This window comes from Sarcophilus harrisii, chromosome 3 (genome assembly GCF_902635505.1).
Source record: "Sarcophilus harrisii chromosome 3, mSarHar1.11, whole genome shotgun sequence".
Classification (NCBI taxonomy): Eukaryota; Metazoa; Chordata; class Mammalia; order Dasyuromorphia; family Dasyuridae; genus Sarcophilus; species Sarcophilus harrisii.
The window spans coordinates 483757776-483778640 of NC_045428.1; the positions used below are offsets into that span (position 1 = coordinate 483757776).

The 20865-nt window shown below is 34.6% G+C and overlaps 1 protein-coding gene across 2 annotated transcripts in view; it reads left to right on the top strand.

Moving 5' to 3' along the window:
• ACAT1 (acetyl-CoA acetyltransferase 1) overlaps positions 1–20865 on the top strand; it is a 37897-nt gene that overhangs the window by 11083 nt on the left and 5949 nt on the right. For both annotated transcript variants that reach the window (XM_031961097.1, XM_003764254.4), the window contains exons 2-10: positions 1089–1136; positions 2693–2810; positions 6418–6513; positions 7831–7931; positions 10836–10979; positions 13433–13583; positions 14545–14640; positions 18636–18749; positions 19624–19688. In XM_031961097.1, coding sequence (XP_031816957.1) covers positions 1089–1136; positions 2693–2810; positions 6418–6513; positions 7831–7931; positions 10836–10979; positions 13433–13583; positions 14545–14640; positions 18636–18749; positions 19624–19688 — 933 coding nt within the window. The remainder of the gene's footprint in view (positions 1–1088; positions 1137–2692; positions 2811–6417; positions 6514–7830; positions 7932–10835; positions 10980–13432; positions 13584–14544; positions 14641–18635; positions 18750–19623; positions 19689–20865) is intronic.

Below are 20865 nucleotides of genomic sequence, written 5' to 3' on the forward strand. Positions count from 1 at the left end.
ATTTTGTTCTTTTTCTTTACATTGTTTATTCCTTGTTTATGTTGTTTTGCTAGTTCTGCTTAATTAATTTTATTTTATTTTATATTTTGCCTTCTCCCTCTCTCTCCCCACTGTTAGTATTTATATTCTTAATTTCTTTATTGCACTATAATATCCCATAACATTTTTATACCACAGTTAGTTTTGATATTTCTCAATTGATGGCCAAAGATTCCAATTCTTTGTTACTGTAAATATTTTTGTGTATATGTGGAACTTTTCCTTTTATCTGTCACCTTTTAAAAAAATGACTCTTGAGTGATATAGCTGAGAAACAAATATCAAGATTCTCTCAAGCTAAGGCCATGCTTTTCTATTTATTTTCAACACCTAAATTAGAGTCTTGTAGATAGTAAGCTTTCAATACTTTTTTTTTTTAATGAAGTATTTATTAACCATCTAATTTATCCCTTTAATTAGTTACTGGGATACAAAGATGAAAATAAAATAATCCTTGCCCTTAAGGAACTTAAATTCTATTAGAGGAAAAAATCATGTATAATAAGTAAGTATAAAATGTATACCAACAAAAGGTAGTTTGAGAGAAGACACTGGTTGGTGGCTGAACTTAATTGAATTACCATGTGGTGATTTTTTTAAAGATGGGAAGAAATTGAACAATATTTATAGATAAAGAAGAAACTTTCTTTGTCTAAAAACTGATGCACGTTTCTGAATTTTTATCTTGTGGGCAACTATTCCTGAGAACAAAGTAGAAAGATAAAGAACAAAAATCAATCATTTCTTCCTGCCCATCTGAAAAAAAAAAAAACTTTTATGTAGTAAATAAGCTGCTTATATAATATGAAATCATCCAGAGATATTTAACGTATTCTAGGATTACATTTCAACCAAATAAAGACATTTAACATATTCTAGGACTACGTTTCAACTAAATAAGCTTTTGTCTAGTTTCAGTACAATCGTTCAGATATTTCAGGGTGATAAACTCTAAAATTAAACCTGCAACTAGGTAATTTTCTGTGACAGAATATCCTGCTATTTGACATTATTTATATTAAACATTTATAAACATATTTCCATTTTAGGAATTGAATTTTGTGCACCGGAGCTATATACCAAGTACCACTTTGAATGTAAGTAAAAAAATTCCTGGTTTTTTGATATCTATATTTAAAATTTCTTGGGCAAAAGGAGGTTGCTAGTAGGAAAAGTTTAAGAAACCATTTTTTCTCCCTGTCTATAGCAGAGTATTCTGCTTTAAATGAATTGCTCTTGTTCCCATAACTTTTATCTTATAGAGAATTCTCTCTCTTTTGCACTTTTGCTATCATATAACTAGCTCTTGAGATCTCAAACACAGATTTGATCATAGCAATTCCAGAGGAGTATGACTAGGGAATTGTGAGGAAAATATTTTATTTATTTATATATATATAAAATTTTTTCATATATATAAATATATGATAAATATAAATATACACACATATATATGATTTTGCTGTATATTTTTACATTGTTTCTGAAGTAACTCAATAACATTTTTTTTTTTTTTTTTTTTTTTTGCTCAAAACTAGCTCTTAAGATCTTAAACACAGATTTGATCATAGCAATTCCAGAGGAGTATGACTAGGGAATTGTGAGGAAAATCTTTTATTTGTTTATATAAATATATATATATATATATATATATATATATAATTTTTTCATATATATAAATATATGATAAATATAAATACACACACACACACACACACACATATATATATATATATATATGATTTTGCTGGATATTTTTACATTGTTTCTGAAGTAACTCAAAAACATTTTTTATTAACAGAGTAATATTTCACTTTGTCTAGGGCTAAACAGGAGAGTTTGGATTCAAATGGAAGGGGAAAGATCCCTTGCTTTTGTTACAAGCATGTATTTCTGTAGTACAGGTTTCCTTCAAAGTAGAGGCATTTATTTTGCAGTTAAAAATGGGCAAGGCAAATTCCAACAGTCTTGTGATGGAGAGAGCCATTTGCATCTAGAGAGAGGACTATGGGGACTGAATGTAGATCACAACATAGTATTTTCACCTTTATTATTATTGTTATTTGCTTGCTAGCTTTTTTCTTATTTTTTTTCTCTTTTGATCTGATTTTTGTTGTGCAGCATGATAAATGTGGAAATATGTTTAGAAGAATTATACATGTTTAACCTGTATTATTTTGCTTGCTATCTATCTAGGGGAGTGGGGCAAGTGGGGAAGGAGGGAGAGAAATTTGGAACACTAAGGTTTTGCCAGAATGAATGTTGTATCTGCATGAACTTTGAAAAAAAAAGTTATTATTATGGGGGGGAAGGGCAAGGCAACCCTTTCAGAATTTTTAATTACTTTCTGAGTTTGAACTTTACTTCATTAATTACCAGCACCTAACTAAATGTAGAAGAATGTGGAAGAAAATTGTCATGTGAGGAAAATAATGGATATGTTGATCAAATGTGATATTCTGTATCTGACTTAAATTCTTATATAATAACACACAGAGCCAATGAATTTTTTTGGTATTTAAATACTGATATGATTTGTCTTCTTGATGATAGACAGTTTGGGGAATCTTAGAAATATTTTCCTTCCTTAGGTAAATAGAAAATGATTTAAGGAGAATTATTTATATAATTTTATTAAATTCTGTCTTATTAGGAAGTGGTCATAGTCAGTGCAAAAAGGACCCCTATTGGATCTTTTCTAGGATCTCTTTCCTCACTTCCAGCCACTAAACTTGGTTCTGTAGCAATTCAAGGAGCCATTGAAGCAGCAGGTATGTAACTACTTTGTGTTTAGGGGAAAATGGAGCACTGGGCTTGAAGTAGAGAGAGCTAAGAAATGAAATAAGGAGCTCAAATCCACCTCATCAGACACTCACTAGCTGTGTGACTCTGGACAAATCACATAATCCTCATCTTATTTCCTCAACTATAACATGGGGATAATTACACCTATCTCACAGGGTGATTGTAACTATCAAATGAAATCATATTTGGTTTTTTTTGTTTTGTTTTGTTTTGTTTGTTTGTTTGTTTGTTTTATTATAGTAACTTTTTATTGACAGAATCCATGCCTGGGTAATTTTTTTTTTTACAGCATTATCCCTTGCACTCACTTCTGTTCCGATTTTTCCCTCCCACCCTTCCCCTCCCCTAGATGGCAAGCAGTCCTATATATGTTGAATATGTCCTAGTATATCCTAGATACAATGTATGTGTGCAGATCCAAACAGTTTTCTTGTTGCACAGGGAGAATTGGATTGAGAAGGTAGAAGTAACCTGGGAAGAAAAACAAAAATGCAAACAGTTTACATTCATTTCCCAGTGTTTTTTTTTTTCTTTGGGTGTAGCTGCTTCTGTCCATCATTGATCAATTGAAACTGAATTAGGTCTCTTTGTCAAAGAAATCCGCTTCCATCAAATTACATCTTCATACAGTATCGTTGTTGACGTATATAATGATCTCTTGGTTCTGCTCATTTCACTTAGCATCAGTTCATGTAATTCTCTCCAAGCTTCTCTGTATTCATCTTGCTGGTCATTTCTTACAGAACAATAATATTCCATAACATTCATATACCACAATTTACCCAACCATTCTCCAATTGATGGGCAGCCACTCAAGTTTCCAGCTTCTAGCCACTACAAACAGGGCTGCCACAAACATTTTGGCACATACAGGTCCCTTTCCCTTCTTTAGTATCTCCTTGGAGTATGAAATCATATTTGTAAAGTACTTACCACAGTACCTGGTGTTATAATAGGTGCTTAATAAATGTATTCCCTTTCTTTCCTGCTGTCTCTTCCCTTAATAAATATTATTGAGGATTGTTAAAATGCAAAATGCTCTGCTAGCTACTGTTGGGAAACAGGAAGTTATGAGATGCAGCTTGCCTCTTCAGGAGTTTTAATTTAGATACATGCCTACAAAATGTTAAATAACAAGACAATATAAATACCTCATGATATTATTATAATAGAGACTAGAAATAAGGGTTCAGTTAGATAGGAAAGGATCTTAGAGATTGACCAGTTCTCGATATCTGTTTCTTGCAAATCATTGAAGGAAGAAAAGAGCTAGTAAGTCTAGGCATCTGGGATCATAAATCTAGGCTGGAAAGTTGAGAAACAAAAGGCCAAAGACTGTGGGATACTGGATGGGGACAGTGATTCTCAGAACCAAGTATAGACATCAGGAATATAAGTTCATCCGGAGGTTTCCATATATTCTTCATCCCCAAAGATAGAACTGATCTCTGAGCTTGGGCAGTCCTAGGCCTGCATTGAAAAGTCAGTAGTATTACTGGGAATGGAGGATTGAGGGATCCTAAATCTAGCACTGGAAAGGGCCTCAGAGATCAGTGGGTTCAATTCTCTCACTTTGCAGATGATGAAACTGAGACCTAATGTTAGTCCAAATTATACAGGTAGTAATTATTAGGGATGCGAGTTGAATGTAGATCCTCTGACTTTAGAGTGTTTTTCCATTGGAGCTGAGAGCAAGACAGTAACTGATATTTACATGTATTAAGTATTATATGAATTTAGTAGAGGAAAGAAGTGGTCTTGGAATGCTTTCTGGAAGAAGTAGAGCTTGGACTGGTCTTGGGAGGATTGATAGGCAGAGAGGATGAGTAGAGTGTGTTTGAGATTGAGAACATAGGATGAGTAAAAGTTTAGAGGAAAGAAGAACTATTTTGTGTTTGGGATATCTCAAGGTGGGGGGGATAAAGTTTAAAAGATTGATTGAGATCTGGAAGTCTGATCTGAGAAATTTTGACCTTCTGTAGTTAATTTGAAACCACTGAAGAACACAAAAACAGTATTTTTAGCATGATTAATTTAGCAATAATGTGCAGAATTAATAAAGAACTAAATTAGAGACAGACCAATTGGGAAGATATTATAATAGTTTACATCTAAATTGAGGGGCCTAGATTAGAGTGGGAGCAATGGGAGGAGAAAGGGATATATTCGAGAGGCTTTTTGAACAAAGAATGTATGCAATTTGGAGATTAACAGGGTGTTAGGATTTGAGGATTAGAGAAGAGGCAGGGAAGGAGGGGATGGAAGGGAAGAATTATCTCAGGTTTTAAGCCACAGTAACTAGAAAAATAATGGTGCTACTGCCAAAAATAGCAAAATCATGAAGCAGTTTTGGCAGGAAAATGGGATTTCAGTTTTAAATGTTGAGTTTGAATGACATTACTTGGCTTAAGGGTAATTGGCCATAGGTAAGCAAGATGAAATAGCTGATAGAGTGCTGAATTTGGCATTAGGAAGACCTGTGTTTGAAGTCTAGCCTCTATTATTTATTAGTTGTACTGTTCATGAGCAAATCTTTTGACAGCTCTTTAAATCTTAGTGAGATTAAAGAGAAGAGAACATATCTAAAATATGTAGGATTATAGTTAAATTGTAATCTGCATAAATTCCCACACTGATGAAATGACAGATCTTTGTATATTGACATGGACTAGTAGACATTTGAAGATTATTTGAGTGGAGATCAGTGTAAAGGTCAGGGCTACATATGAGATTTAGGAATCATTTTTGCAAAAGTAAGAATTGCCACTATAAAAACATGAGTATTCCAGAGACAGTTATGTAAAAAGTTAAAAGCAGGGAACTGGAGTTCAAATATTGGGGGAATATCCAAGTCTGTCAGGGTAGAAATGTCAAAAAGAAATAGTAAAAAATGAAAGAAAAAGGTCAGAATATGAGAAGTAGAATAATGTCCAATAAAGACTTTTAGAAGGGTGAGGGATTTTATCAACATCATCATGCTACTTTTGGGAGGTTAAAATGAATGAGTGAGCACACATTGTGTGCATGTTTTTCTCAGAGCATGTTTTATAAAGTTATGCAGTTGGGGCAGCTAGTTTGTATAATGGATAAAACACCAGTCCTGTAGTCAAGAGGACCTATGTTCAAATATGGTCTTAGTCATTTATAACACTTCCTGGCTATGTGACCCTGGGCAAGTCACTTAACTCCAATTGCCTCAGCCAAAAAAAAAATAGTTATGCAGTGAATTAGATAGATCTTTTGGGAGTATCCTTTTTGTTTCTAAATGACAAAATTAGGTCATAGAGGTAAAAATATACTTTTCAATTAATAATGTGTTTATTAAGTGTGTGCAAGGCATAATTGATAACATTTATGGGCAGAAAGTACTTTTGAAAAATAGGTCAGTAATAAAAAATTTCATTTGACTAAAGCTCTTTTATTTTTTATGAAGATGTATTAAACAACTCAGGGGACAAAGTTTATAACCAAATAAATGAGTACTACTTAGAACAAAGGTTACTACATACTTTGTTATGTGATGTATTCATTGAATTGTGTAGGATGTTGACATGCCAGTTGTTTTGTTTTAAGGGATTCCCAAGGAAGAAATTAAAGAAGCTTACATGGGCAATGTTCTGCAAGGGGGTGAAGGACAAGCACCAGCCAGGCAGGCTGTGCTTGGAGCAGGTATGAGTAACTTTTTGGTTATTTTTCCTAACCTTTCCTGAGAAGGCAATTGGTAAAATGGACAGAGACCCATCCTCAGAGTCAGGAAGACTTGTTCAAATGCCAAATACTTTCTGTAAGAACCTTTAGAAGTCACTGAAAATCTTAGGACTATCAGCATCTCTCCAAGACTGCAACTTGTGAAACAGTTATCAATGTTTGCTGGTAGAAGGAATTTCCTTTTTTTCTTTATTAAAGCTTTTTATTTTTCAAAATATTTTCAAAATATTTTTCAATTTTCAAAATATGTGGAAAATTCTTTAATGTTAGCCCTTGCAAAACCTTGTGTTTCAATTTTCCCCCTCTTCTCCCACCCCCTCCCGTAGTTGACAGGTAGTCCAATATATGTTAAACATGGTAGAAATATATGTTAAATCCGATATATGCATACATACTTATACAATTGTCTTGCTGCACAAGAAAAACCAAATCAAAGCAGAAAAAATTGGGAAGCAAAGTAAAATGCAAGCAAACAACAACAAAAAGAGTGAAAATGGCTATGTTGTGAACTACACTCAGTTCCCATGGTCCTCTCTCTGGGTGTAGGTGGCTCTCTTCATCACTTAACAATGGGAACTGGTTTGAATTATCTCATTGTTGAAGAGAGTCTCGTCGCTCAGAACTGATCATTATATAATCTTCTTGTTGCCGTGTATAATGATCTCCTGGTTCTGCTCATTTCATTTAGTATCAGTTCATGTAAGTCTGTCCAGGCCTCTCTGAAATCATCCTATTGGTCGTTTCTTATAGAACAATAAAATTCCACAAATTATGTAACAATAAATTACATAACTTATTCAGCAGAGGAATTTCTTAAAATAAGAAAAACACGGTCTTATTTTTTTTCTTAAAAGCTTTAAAGTTTAGAAAATCTTGTAATATAATTTTTCATTATAGTTTGATGGAATATTATTAGTGAGATATTGTGGTATAATGAAAAAGAAAAGAATCTGAAACTAGGAATGAAGAATCCTGCTTTCTATATGACCCTAAGCTCTGTGGGCTGTAATGTATCTGTATCTGTCTCTGTAATGAGGAGTTTGGATTAGATATTCTTGGGGGAGGAGTGTGAGGGGAATAGACAGGGTACATGATTTGAAATAGACTGCTCAATTTATTCAGAAGTAAAATTGCATATTGGCATGGAAATGTTCGTGTATGCTGAAGTTTTCCTTCAGGAAGTGCAGCTTTACTCCATTTACCTAATTAGTAGTGTTATTTAATTGGGAAAAAATATCTGAATGATTTGGGAGAATGACTTAATTATCCTTGTTCTAGGTTTACCTATCTCCATTCCATGCACCACTGTCAATAAAGTTTGTGCTTCAGGAATGAAATCTATTATGATGGCATCTCAGAACCTAATGTGTGGCCATCAGGTAAGATGAATACTTGCTTTTTTAATTTTATAATTAAAATAGCAGAGGCATCAGAGTTAGAGAGTCTGCTATTAAATTAACAGAGCTGGTCACCAGGGTCAGAAAAAACTAGGTTCAAGTCTCAATTTCAGACACATAATGACTGTGTGAGTCTGGGTAGAATATTTAGTCTCTCTTTGTTCTCAGAGAAGCCCCTCAACTTTATATTGCAGAATAGTGACCCATGTCCATTGGTAGAGTGAATTTCCTCAATTGGGAATTCAGTATACCAGTGAAAGTCACAGGTCGAGATAAAATGAGAGTGCATTATAGCTGTTGTCATTACTCATGAACACTCATGAACAAAGACATTTGTCAGAATTGAACAAGATGCTCCAGTATTAAGATCCCTTAGTTTCCAAAGTAGTGTTTTTTCTATTACAGTGTTAAAGCCTTTCCCAGACTCACACAGTATGTGTCAGGCAAGATTGGAACCTGAATATATTTGGCTTCTAGACTAGTTCTGGGTATTATGGCATGACAGCCTTTGTGTAAGAAATTAAAGAATGAACTTCTCTTCTTTGTGAAACTGGTTAAATATCTATGATTTTGAGAAATATTTTGGTAGGCTTTTTTTTTTATTATTCAAACAAGTGATATAATTTTATACCCTCCCCCCAATTCTCCAGCTACCTTTACCTCTTTCACTTAATGTATGTCCTCTTAACTACTACTACTACTACTTCTTGTTCTTGTTGTTCTTCTCCTCCTTCCTCCTCCTCCTCCTTCTTTTCCTTCTTCTTCTTCTCCTTCTCTTCCTCCTCCTCCTCCTTCTTGTTGATCTTTCTCTTCCTCTTTCACCCTTGGAACTCTTGGGGCCACATTGCTTGGAATTCACATTTTGTAGTTTCTGGTTGCTTCCAAAGTCCATACTATAGTTTCTAATGATGCTGGAACTTTTTTGTGGGAGTTTTCCACTCTTGTTGGCTCTTGATATAGTTATATAGAGATATTTCTGGACTGTCTCTGATCATGCTAGAGGTTTTAGTCTTGTTTGGTCCTGGATTATCTGGGGGACTCCATTTCTTATTGTCTATGGGCCTCTGACTTACTGTGAAATATACTACGTTAGATGAAGTCTCTTCAGTTTATGATTGGATTTCTTGGTTATTATTTGATCTGGTATAATTTTTAGAATTTTGTTATGGTATGTTTTTGATAGCTAGTTTTTCTGCCTTAGTTCAGGTTGCCATCTTAGAAGCTTTTTTTGATAGATATTTTTTGACAAGGCTTTTGGGGTTAAATGATTTTCCCGGGGTCATACAGCTAATAAGAGGTGAACTATAGTCCTAATTCCAAGGCTGGTGCTCCATCCATTGCATCACCTAGATTTAATAACTGGTTGCTAGCCTTATAACAAGTACAGTTTTGGGAATGGTGGAATGTATTAATGTTCCAGACAGTTGATATAATATAATTACTGTTTTTTAAAATTCATTTTGTATGTCTTGGCTTTGTATTTTACTGTTTTCTCAACTTTCCATAGAATAACATACCTTCATTGTATCACTTGGTAATCTCCAATCCAGCAACCTTCACTGATTGAGGGACCAATCCCACTGTTGTATACCTATTTCCCAGTATCTGAACATTCATACATACTCTATCATAAGTTTCTTAGCTATTTACAATGTTAATTAATTATATTTGAATGGCATTTAGATATATAATAGTAGTGTTGGATCATACTATCTAGAGCTGTAAGAGATCAGAGACCATCTAATTCATAAGTATGAGCATATTTGTAGGTTGGAAAGAGTCTGTTTGAAGTGACTGCCAGAGTGAAATCCTAGCAGAGATGGGAAAAAGACTAAAATGAGGGTGCAAGCAGAAATGGTGATTATTTATGGTGAGAGGAAGACTTCTTCCTTTAAGAATAGAGGAGACAATAATGGGTAAATTAGATTGGTTATACTGAGAGGCTTTGAAGGGGTTACTAATCCCTCTATTCACAGTAAGGGGTGTATCATGTCATTTGCTCTAAGTACAAAGGTGCAGGTGACACTTTGAGGAGAGAAGAAAATATTTAAGGAGAGAGAAAAAAGTGTAAGTGTTCTTTAGGTTTTGCATTTATATTATTTACTACAGTAAGTTATTTATGCATTTGGTTATTTTTTTTTCTGATAGTAAACCCATGCTTATCTTTAATGAAATAGAAATCCATACATATGATTTTTGTGGTAGTTATTTTTTTCAAATAGAGATCCTCTTCCACCTTCCTTTTCTCCCCCATACTCCTCCCATTTTCCTTTAGCTTGAGAAAGTGAGAAAAACAAAACCTCAGCTCCAAACATAAATTAAACACAACAAATTCCTGGATTACCCATGTCCAAAATGGTCTTGGTCTGCCCTCTCTATCACCTCTCTTTCAGGAGGTGGGCATGTTTTATCATGAGTCATTTGACTTCATGGCTACTCATTGTGTTGATCAGAGTTCTTGATTTTCAAAATTGATTGCCTTTACAATAATTTTTCTCTTTATTTCTATCATTTCATTTTGTGCCAGTTTATACAAGCATTTCCAGTTTTCTCTGAAACATCCGCTTCATCATAAAATGTGTTTTCTTAATATTTTTAAAAATAGAGCAAGTCAAAAGAAAAACATTAGGAATTTATCAAGAAAAATATTCTTTTCTTTATGTATTCTTTTTCTCCTTGATTTTTTTCACCTTGATTCTAATTTTAATTATATTTGACTTGTACAAGTGAAATTTAATGGTAGTCACCTAAAAAAACCAGTTCTTACTGTATATTAGTGTTGAAAATGTATATATTTAAAAATTTTCATTGTAGTCATTGTTTACAAAATCTAATTGAATGTTCATAATTTTTCATAGCAACTATTCAATGCCATTTTTTAAATAGGATGTGATGGTTGCAGGTGGAATGGAAAGCATGTCAAATGTTCCATATGTAATGAGCAGAGGAGCAACTCCTTATGGAGGAGTAAAACTTGAAGATTTAATAGTTAAAGATGGATTAACAGATGTCTACAATAAAATTCATATGGTAAATGTTTTTTATGTATTTACTATGTAGCATACAAATATGAATGGTGTGCTATCTGTATTGAAGGTTTATTACCTATTTCATAAGATGTGTGGTAAATATTTTAGGAAAGTTACTTTTCATGTACATGTCAGAATCTTAGCTTATATTTTATGCTGTTTTGTTGAGCTAGAAAGAATGAGTATTCATACATGTACAAGTTGCTGCAAATTTTTTATCTTATTGAATATTTGAAGTATTTAATTTGTGAGTATTATTCCAACCCAGTGATCACTTTAAAAGTATCTACTATGTAATGAGAATAATAATAATAACAGCAATAATTAACATATATTTAAAGAATGCTTTGTGCCAGACACTGTGCTAAGTGCTTTATATCTTCTTTGATCTTCACAGTAGCCCTATGAGTTGGTGATATTATTGTCTCTATTTTACTGCTGGGAAAATTGAGGCAAGAAGAATTTAAGAGACAGTTACACAGCTTGTAAAGATTTAAAGTTGGATTTGAATTTAGGCCTTTCTGGCCCCAGGTGTGGTGCTCTATCCAATCTGCCATCTAGCTGACCCTCAAATAGATACAATTTACAGGATTTGGCAACCAAGATTGGATGGAATGGGTGAGACATTGGGAAGTTGAGGATTACATGTAGATAAGAACTTTTGATAGTAAGAGAGAAGTTTGATAGAGGGGAACATTTTTGAGAGAGAGACAGGTCAGGGTTAGGCTAGATAGAGAAGTACATCTGAAAATCATCTATGTGTTGTGTCCTGCTTTCTAGAGCCCCCAAGTTGGAGTGATTAGAATATTGAGTTGTGCTTTCTAGAGCCCCCAGTTTGAGGTGACAAAACATACCGTTGCTTTCTAGAGCCCCCACACTGGGGTGATTAAAATATACCATCCTAGTGGAGAAGTGATGAGGCGGGATTCCTGAGGATGGTGGAAAAATGGAGTCCATTTATTACAAGGGTTTTTCCCCCTTTTATACCCTCATACCCTTATGTAACAAATCATAAACAACTTACTGTTGTATGTAGATTGCCACATAGTATCACTCTGTTTCAATCACAACACAGGTTGTCACCGCCCCGTGACTTAGAAAGTCTGAGAGCCCTTACGGGAGGTGGGGAGCCGAACCCCTGTTCCCTTTGAGCTGAAAGGTCTTATACGTACCTCACCCAGAGTTTCCCCACTGTCTGTGACCCTCTACATCCATGTAGAGATAATAATTGAATACATGGAAGCCAATGAGGTCACCAAGAGAAATAGGATAGAGTTAGAAGAGAATAGGGCTCAGGACAAAACTCTGGTTCTGTTCCAGTCACCTGGAGGGAGAAATCCTGCAGAAGAGACTGAAAAGGAATGATTAGGCAGAAGAACTAGGAAAATCTGTTATGAAAATCTCGAGCAAAGAGAGTATTAAGAGAAAAAGGTAATTAGTAACGTCAACGACTGCAAAGAGGTTGAGAATGAGGACAGAGAAAGACCATTGGCTTGGTAAGAATTTATTTTGAAGAGAACATTTTTAGTTGAATGATGAGTTCAGAAGACCAATTGTAGAGAGTGAATGAAAGGAAAGGAAGTGGAAGACCCAACTGTAAATGGCCTTTTTATAAAGAGTTTAGCCATGAAGAAGGGAATAGAGTAGAGATGTGGGACGAATAGCTAGTGGTAATAGATAATTCCAGTGAGGATGTGGGTGACTGAGGATTTTTTATTAGGTAGGAAGGAAGAAGCACTACACTGGGAGAGATTGAAGATTAGTGAGAGAGTGAGAATAGTAGAAGGGATTAAATGTTAAAGAAGAAGGAATGGAATATGATCATTTGTGCATGTGTGGGCTATACTTTAACAGGGAGAAAGAAAAAGTTGACATCTGTGAGACAATGGTGAAAGAAGAGATAATAGAAGCATCTGATATGAAGTGAGGAGGGGAGAAGATGGAACTTCGGGGAAATAGCCTCAATTTTTTTTTCAATGAAATATGTAAGAGTTCTCAGCTGAGAGTATATGTGTGGGGAGGTGGAGTCATAGGAGTAGTCTTGAGGGATGAAAAGGTTCAGAAAAGCAACTACAAAAGCATGGAGGTGAGAAAATATAAATTTCAAAGACAAGCAAGCCTGCAAATTTGGCTTAAATATAGAATTATAATAGGGAGAATAATGTGAAATAAAACTTGGAAAGGTAGGCTGGAACCATACTGTAAAAGGCTTAACCCTTCTGCAGACTTTCTGTGACTTAGATGGTCTTCAGGACTTGCAGTGTCTTAACATTTTATTATATTGTGACTGACATTAAAAATGTATAGATTTGTTGGAGTATTTTAATGTGAGCCATGAATTACTGATATAGTAGTGTAATTGAAAGTGTGTTTTGAGAAGCTAAGAATGTAAATTAATCGTTTTCAAAAATTTTCCACATATTAAAAAAAATCTGTTTCTACTATTTTTATTAGGGTAACTGTGCTGAGAATACAGCCAAGAAGCTTAATATTTCACGAGAAGAACAAGATGCTTATGCCATAAATTCTTATTCTAGAAGTAAAGCATCTTGGGAAGCTGGAGTATTTACAGATGAAATTATTCCTGTTACAGTTTCACAAAAAGGTGGGAGCATGATGTTTTCAAATATACTTAACTATATCATATATATATATATATATATATCATATCATATCATATATCACATATGTCAGAGGCATAATTGTTGGAGTTGAAGTTATTAGGAAGAACTAGGTTCACATTTTGCTTTTAATATTTGCTGATTTTGTGACTGTGATCATACAAAAAACTTGTATCTTTCACAACCTTAATCAACTCTCAAAGATGGGGATTTTACTCTTATATGTCATGAGCCCCTTTGTTAGTCTGGTAAACTTCCCAGAATAAAAAGGCATTAAAAATGTGAAGATTACCAAGGAAACTATCAGAATGAAGCTGTAATATTTTTCCCCACCCAACTTCATGTGCCCCCTGAAATTTGTCCACCAGTTGACTTTAGGTTTAACATGTTGTGATCTATTATATCACTTATTGACTCAGGTTTTGGTTTATTCGTTGCCACTTTTCTTTGTAATGGGATGAAATAATAATGTTTAATTGATTGGATTTTTAGGGTTTTTTGCTTGTCTTTTAGCTAAATATACATACATATATATATATATATATATATATACACACACACACACATACACACACACACACACAATTATTTTCACACTCATGTTAATCGAGGACAAATTTTTGTATTCCCAACAAGTAATCACATAGTCTACAATTCAGAGATTCTGTTAGATTTTTACCTTCATTAAGCTCAAATATACATTGTATTTTTTTTTACTTTGAATATAAGTGGAAGTCAAATATAAAGAAGTTTTATTTCTTTAAATCCTTGAGTAGGAAATTATTTTAATATAACAAATTACATATAACAAATTTGAGTTTAAGGCATATAAACTTATATGGTAAAGTATCATATATTTGTTCATGAAACAAATTTCTGATTCAAACATATTACATTAGTAGGTGTTAATGGTTATTTTCTAACCTTATAGTTTTTATCTTCTAGGTAAACCAGACATAGTGGTAAAAGAAGATGAAGAGTACAAGCATGTTGATTTTACTAAAGTCCCAAAGCTGAAGACAGTTTTCCAAAAAGAAAATGGTTAGTTTTAAGAATTTAGCATTTTTTTAAAAAATAGCTTTTTATTCACAAAATACACACATGGGTAATCTTTTAGCATTGACCCCTGCAAAACCTTCTGTTCCAAATTTTCCCCTCCTTCCCTCCACTGCCTCCCCTAGATGTCAGGTAGACACATACATGTTAAATATGCTAAAGTATATGTTAAATACAATATATGTATGCATATCCATACAGTTATTTTGCTGCACAAGAAGAATCGGACTTAGACATAAAGTAAAAATAACCTGAGAAGGAAATCAAAAAATAGCATTTCATTTCATAAAGATTTTTTACTTCTGAATCAAACACAATAGTATGTGATGATGATCTATCAAAATGATGGTATAAAAAAATCACACGTGATCTTGCCAGCACTAGAGAGTTGATAGTAATATGCAAAAAATGCAAAAGGATGTTTGTTTTATGACTTTTTGGGTAGAAGAGGCATCCCTGCTGGGAGAACAGAGGAGTTCCCTTCATAACGGCATCCTTCCCGGGTGTCAGTATGGCTGTCATTTGGTTAAGTCCTTGCATGGGGACCCAGATTATGTCTAAGGAAAAGTCCATGGGCCAGCCAGAGATGTCAGGGAAAGCAACAGCTTCATGGGTTTGGATGCAGTTCGGTGCCAAACTTTATTGTAAGCAGGAAGAGGAAGAAAGTGAAAGAAGGTGACCCATTATATGGCACAGGCCTACGCTGATATCAAGTCTAACTCATGTAAGGGCAGTACTGTGTTGGGGAACAGAACCACATGTCCATTTAGCAGGAAGTTGTGTTCCTGCTGAGGGGAGGAGGTATTCCAGTATAACCTTTTAATTTGTTGGTAACCTCCTTGAAGCTGGCCTGTTTGCATATCGGGTCAAGGCAAAATATTTTTGGCGGGGGTGGAGGGTTGGCATTATCAGAGAAAAAACAAGCTGGTGATAAACAAAATATTTTGGGGGAATTTGCCTATCAGGGAAAAATATAAGCTAGTGGTCGACAAAATATCCTTTGGGGGAATACAGCAGCACTAATCTTCAAAAAATATTTTTTTGTCAAGGTTAGTATTTTTCCATAATTATGTTCTGTAATCTTATAGCCTTCCTTAAGGGAAAATTATGATGATGGTCTCAAGACTATCAGGCCTAATCTTAACAGTTTCCATGCATAGATTTTATAGGGTTCACTTTCCCTTAAGGGGAAACAAATGGTGATGTCAAAGACCACCAAGCCTAATCTTTATAAAAATCCACCCCTGAGTCTTGTGTATATTGTGTATGTTGTTTTCAGATTGTCCTTAGGAGAGCCCAACACTAGGCAGGATGACTCACCCTTCCTTTTCTTCCTGAACTTGGGCCCAGGGGCATAGCATGGGATGTTGGCAGACTTATAAAAAATGAGGTTAATAGCCATGGTGATGAGGTTGCCCAAGGAGGGGAATTGATGGGTTTAGATTAGGCACTGGAGGTGCAGAAGTCGTCCAGATGCCAGCAGGGGCCTGTTGATCCAGATGCCCTTAGGATGTATGGTGATGTTCCATGATTGGGACCCCAGAGGATGTATCCTTTAAGACCAGGCAGTTGTCATATTTTGTGTTTAAACAAATATAATTCACATCTCGTCAGAGGGCTTGTCCAGTAAATGACACACTAGTGAGTTTGATCAGAGCAGGCAATGGGGCTTGAAGTACTAGCTGAAAAACTGAATGGTGTCTTAATATGTTTATTGATGAATCAGGGCAGGTATTTGCAGTTATTTCCTTGATCAGGTACTAAGTCACTCGTGAAAGGTCTCTAGTTAATGCTGCTAAAGTCTGGTAGTGATAAGACAGTATAATTTTATAAAACCTGAAAAAATGATTTTGATCTTCCAGGAATTAGTTCATATGGTAAAAATGTTAATTTTTGTCCTACCAATTCAGGACAATTTTCATCAATTATATCTTCTTGATCTATTCTCCAGATCTTTTTATCTTGCCACATTTAATTTTGTTGGTTTGTTATGAAAAGGGTTCATATATTCAAAAATACCTCAAAATCCTTTAACAGCATGCACATTATGGAATGTGGAAAAATCTGATTTCTTGGTTTTAATTTCATTTGTCTCTAATGTACTTTTTTTTTTTTTTGCTAAGGCAGTTGGGATTAAGTGATTTGCCTAGGGTCACATAGCTAGGAAGTATTAAAGAGTCTGAGGTCAGATTTGAACTTAAATCTTCCTAACTTCAGGGCTGGTGCTCTATGCACTGTGCCACTGAGCTGCCCCATCTGATGTACTTTTGGTACTCAGTTTTGGTGCTCCCTTCACCAACACAGTTTGTAACCTCTTCAATCTCTCTCTATTTTTAAAAAACAATAAGGATTTATTTTTCCTCTTCTTTTCCTCCACTGGAAAAAAGGAAAATTCTTGTAACAAATATGTATAGTCAGGCAAAAATAAATTCCACATTGGTATCTTATTATTTTTCATCTTATATAAATCACCAGTCTGTTAGGAGGTAGGTAGCATTACTTCAGTTTACCAGGGTATTGCTGCTGTGCATGTTACAGTGTGAAGATCGTGTATTTTAAAATCAGCCAGAGTCAGGAATTCAGGTTAGGGGAAAATCGTTAGTCTTTATTCTCAGTGAAGAAGGATCGGAGGTGGAAGAGAATGGGCAACAGCAATGTGTGTATCTGAGTCAAGAAGCTAGTTAGACCAGAAGCCACATGACCAGCAGCTAGGAGTATGGAACCCAGGCCCAATCTCTCCCAGCTTCTCTTCCTGTCTCTCTCTGCCTCCACCCACCCAAATCGTCATTTCCTATACAACACATCAGGACTTGCAAGGAGAGTGGGCAGGGACCATTCTTTATCCAATCATGTATATTAATAGAGTATAGCTCAATTACTATTTAGCCTCACGTACTTGGGACCTCAGTGCATCAACTCAAACCTCAGCCCATTACATTACAGCCTCTTGGAACCACAGGTGAAAGTTCAGTAAAATAAGGGGACACTAAAGGGGGAAAGCAGCCCTGTAAATGTTAGGCATTGCATTGACCAAAGACTTAAAAGTCTTTCACAGTTTGTCTTTACGATATAGTTATTATGTAAAAAATGTTTTCCTGGTCCTGCTCATTCCACATTAGTTCATGAGTTTTCTTCAGACTTGTATGTTCATTATATTTAATGAGTAGATGGTCTTCATAGACTGTAGCCATTCTTCTAGTCATGAGTTTTTGAACTTAGCACTTTTATGATACAGTCTATTTCCCAGTCTGTAGAGAGCTAAAATTCTTGAGTCGTTGCACTGAGGTCAGTTCAAGCACTTAGAGCTAATTACTGATTGGCCAATACTCTTTGGGCATATGCTTGGAAAATGGTCCTTCCCACTATCCTGTGCTGGCTCAATGATTGGTGTATACAGAGGATTGTAGGAGGGACTAGGGGGTGGAGTAAGATTAGCCAGAGTCACTTTTGGCCATAGACGAGGGAGAAGGTGGTCACTGAGATTCTGCTTCCATCCTGTTCAATCCTGCATCTAAAGACCAAGAATAAAGACTAAGGACTTTTGCTTATCCTGACCCCAGCTGATTCTGGGGTGTCCTAGGTGCTAGTGCGGTCGTCACACCAGTCTAAAACTAAGAACTTTGGAAACTGATGGAACATGAAGATATGATGGTCTGCTTATCTATAAGGGTTCCACCTGCACAAATAGATCCTCAGCCTAGTGCAGAATGACTGGCACGTATCTGAACTTCCAAGAACACACATGATATCCAGTCTAAGATGCAAACAACAGATGATGTCAGCTCAAGGGGAACTTGACCTTGATCTTTACCTTCTACATACTCTGGGTTCATTATTTTTGGAAAATATGACAACTTAAAAACCAGTTCAGGGGATCCATTGATGTTTCTTAACAGACTTTAGAAGAGTAACTTAAGACACTCTTGCTTTTATTTTATTCTGTCATGCACTGAGATGTTCTGTGTTTTTTGACTTTTCAGGCACAGTGACAGCTGCCAATGCCAGCACACTAAATGATGGAGCAGCTGCTTTGGTTCTGATGACAACAGATGCAGCCAAGAGGCTCAATGTTAAGCCACTGGCCAGAGTAGCAGGTAAAAAAAACTTTTGTTATCTCCATATAGCTGCGAAATTAGTCTTCACCTAAATCTTTAATGTCCTCTTTGAAACTGGTTTCATTGTTGATATTGGGTTATAGTTTAACCTAACTTATGTTATATTGAATTCATTGAGGAAAGTTGAAGACTGAAGATAGACATATTGTTTTGGCATATTTCTGAAGATTGCTTGCTTTCTTGACACTTTCCCAACTTTGCTCTTAGAGTCTTCCTTAAGAAAGCTACAGAATTCAGTGTTGAGTCCTTATTTGTCATTATTTTGCTTAGTGTTGTGGAATATGACATTTTATTTCCTTTGAATATCTAGGAATTTTATTCCCTTTTATTTAATCTAGCTTGAAGATATTGATGATTCAGGTTGCACTTTGTGTTCCATTTTCTTGAAGTTCAACTTTAGACTCAGAACATTAAAAAACCATAATTTTGCCATAATATTATTTAACTTCTGGACATTTAACATTGATGTCATAGGTAGTATTTTGTAGTTTTTTGCAGTAAGTAAAAATAAGCTTTAAAAATTTGATACAGACTTGACTTTTTAATTTTTCAATATTAGGTTTTTCAACTTTACCTGTAATATCTTTTGATTTTGAGTCCAGATGACACATTTAGTGATTACATTTTCTAAATTTAGAATATAGTATTATAATTCTTTTCTTAATAGTCACAATATAGAGAAGCATGCTGACTTAAATATTTTATAAAAAGTTTCTCTTTTGCTTTTGTGGACCACTGATGGTAGTTATTAAATATATTATCTATTCTAATGGGAAAAAACCTTAAATTCAATGATAGAAGAAGTGTTTTTAAAGAAGTAGTATTTTAAAATCTTTATTTCTAACTTATATAGCATTTGCAGATGCTGCTGTAGCACCTATCGATTTTCCAATTGCACCTGCTTATGCAATACCAAAGGTAAGAGTATGGGATAATGAATAACTATTTGAGTAAGAATATTGATTTCAGTTAAATATACTGCTACCTCACAATATGATACCCTTTTAAAAATACTTTTGCACTTTAATATCTTTAAATACCTTACTAAATTATGTAGCAGTTTACCCATTACAAAATGTATTCCTTAATTTGCCTAATGTGGCATTTTTAAATTTCCACATTTGCACACACATATGAAATATACACATTACTCACCTACATGCATACAACACATCAGTTTTTTCCACTTATAAAAAGAAGTTTTTTTTAATCCCTGTAAATTTTGTTTCTGCTTACTATAGATACCATAGTATATTCTTGAAAGTGATTTTAAAGTCACTTATTGAGAGGCCTTATAATGTAGAAGAACAATAAAAATAAGAGTTTTAAGATATTTAGTCTTAAAGTACTTAAAAACTTATCATCACAAGCCGTGTGTGACTTTGGACAAATTATTTTTTTCTAATACTTTGTTAAGCTTACTTATTAATATAGTTCTATACCAATGTTTGTATGAACATATGTTACATAGTAAGCAATGTTAATTCAATTATCTTCCCCATAATAAGAAAGCTACCTGTAGTTATAAAATTCTAAGAGGCAAACCCTTTTTTAAAAATTTTTGGCTGAGGGAATTGGGGTTAAGTGACTTGCCTAGGGTCACACAGCTAGGATGTGTTAAGTGTCTGAGGACAGATTTGAATTCCAGTCCTCCTGACTTCAGGGCTGGTTCTCTATCCACTGTGCCAAGTATCTACCCGTTTTTAATAATCCCGCTTTTAATTTTCAAAATATAGTAAAGACAATTAACATTTACCCTAAAATAATGCTGTGTTCCCAAATTTTTCTCTTTTTTTCCTAGCGCCACCCCTCCAACAGCAAGCAATCCAGTATATGTTAAACATGTGTAATTCTTCTGTATATATTTCCACATTTATCATACTGCATAAGAAAAATCAGATCAAAAAGGAAAAAAAAGCAAGAATACAACAAAAAGGTGCAAATAACAGTCATTTCTTGATGCTCCTTCACAATTTCACGTTGAAATTGTCCTGAATCACCTCATTGTTGGTGATCATCACATAATTTTGTTGCTGAGAACAATGTTCTCTTGGTTCTACTCACTTCACTTAGCATCAGTTTATGTAAGTTTCTC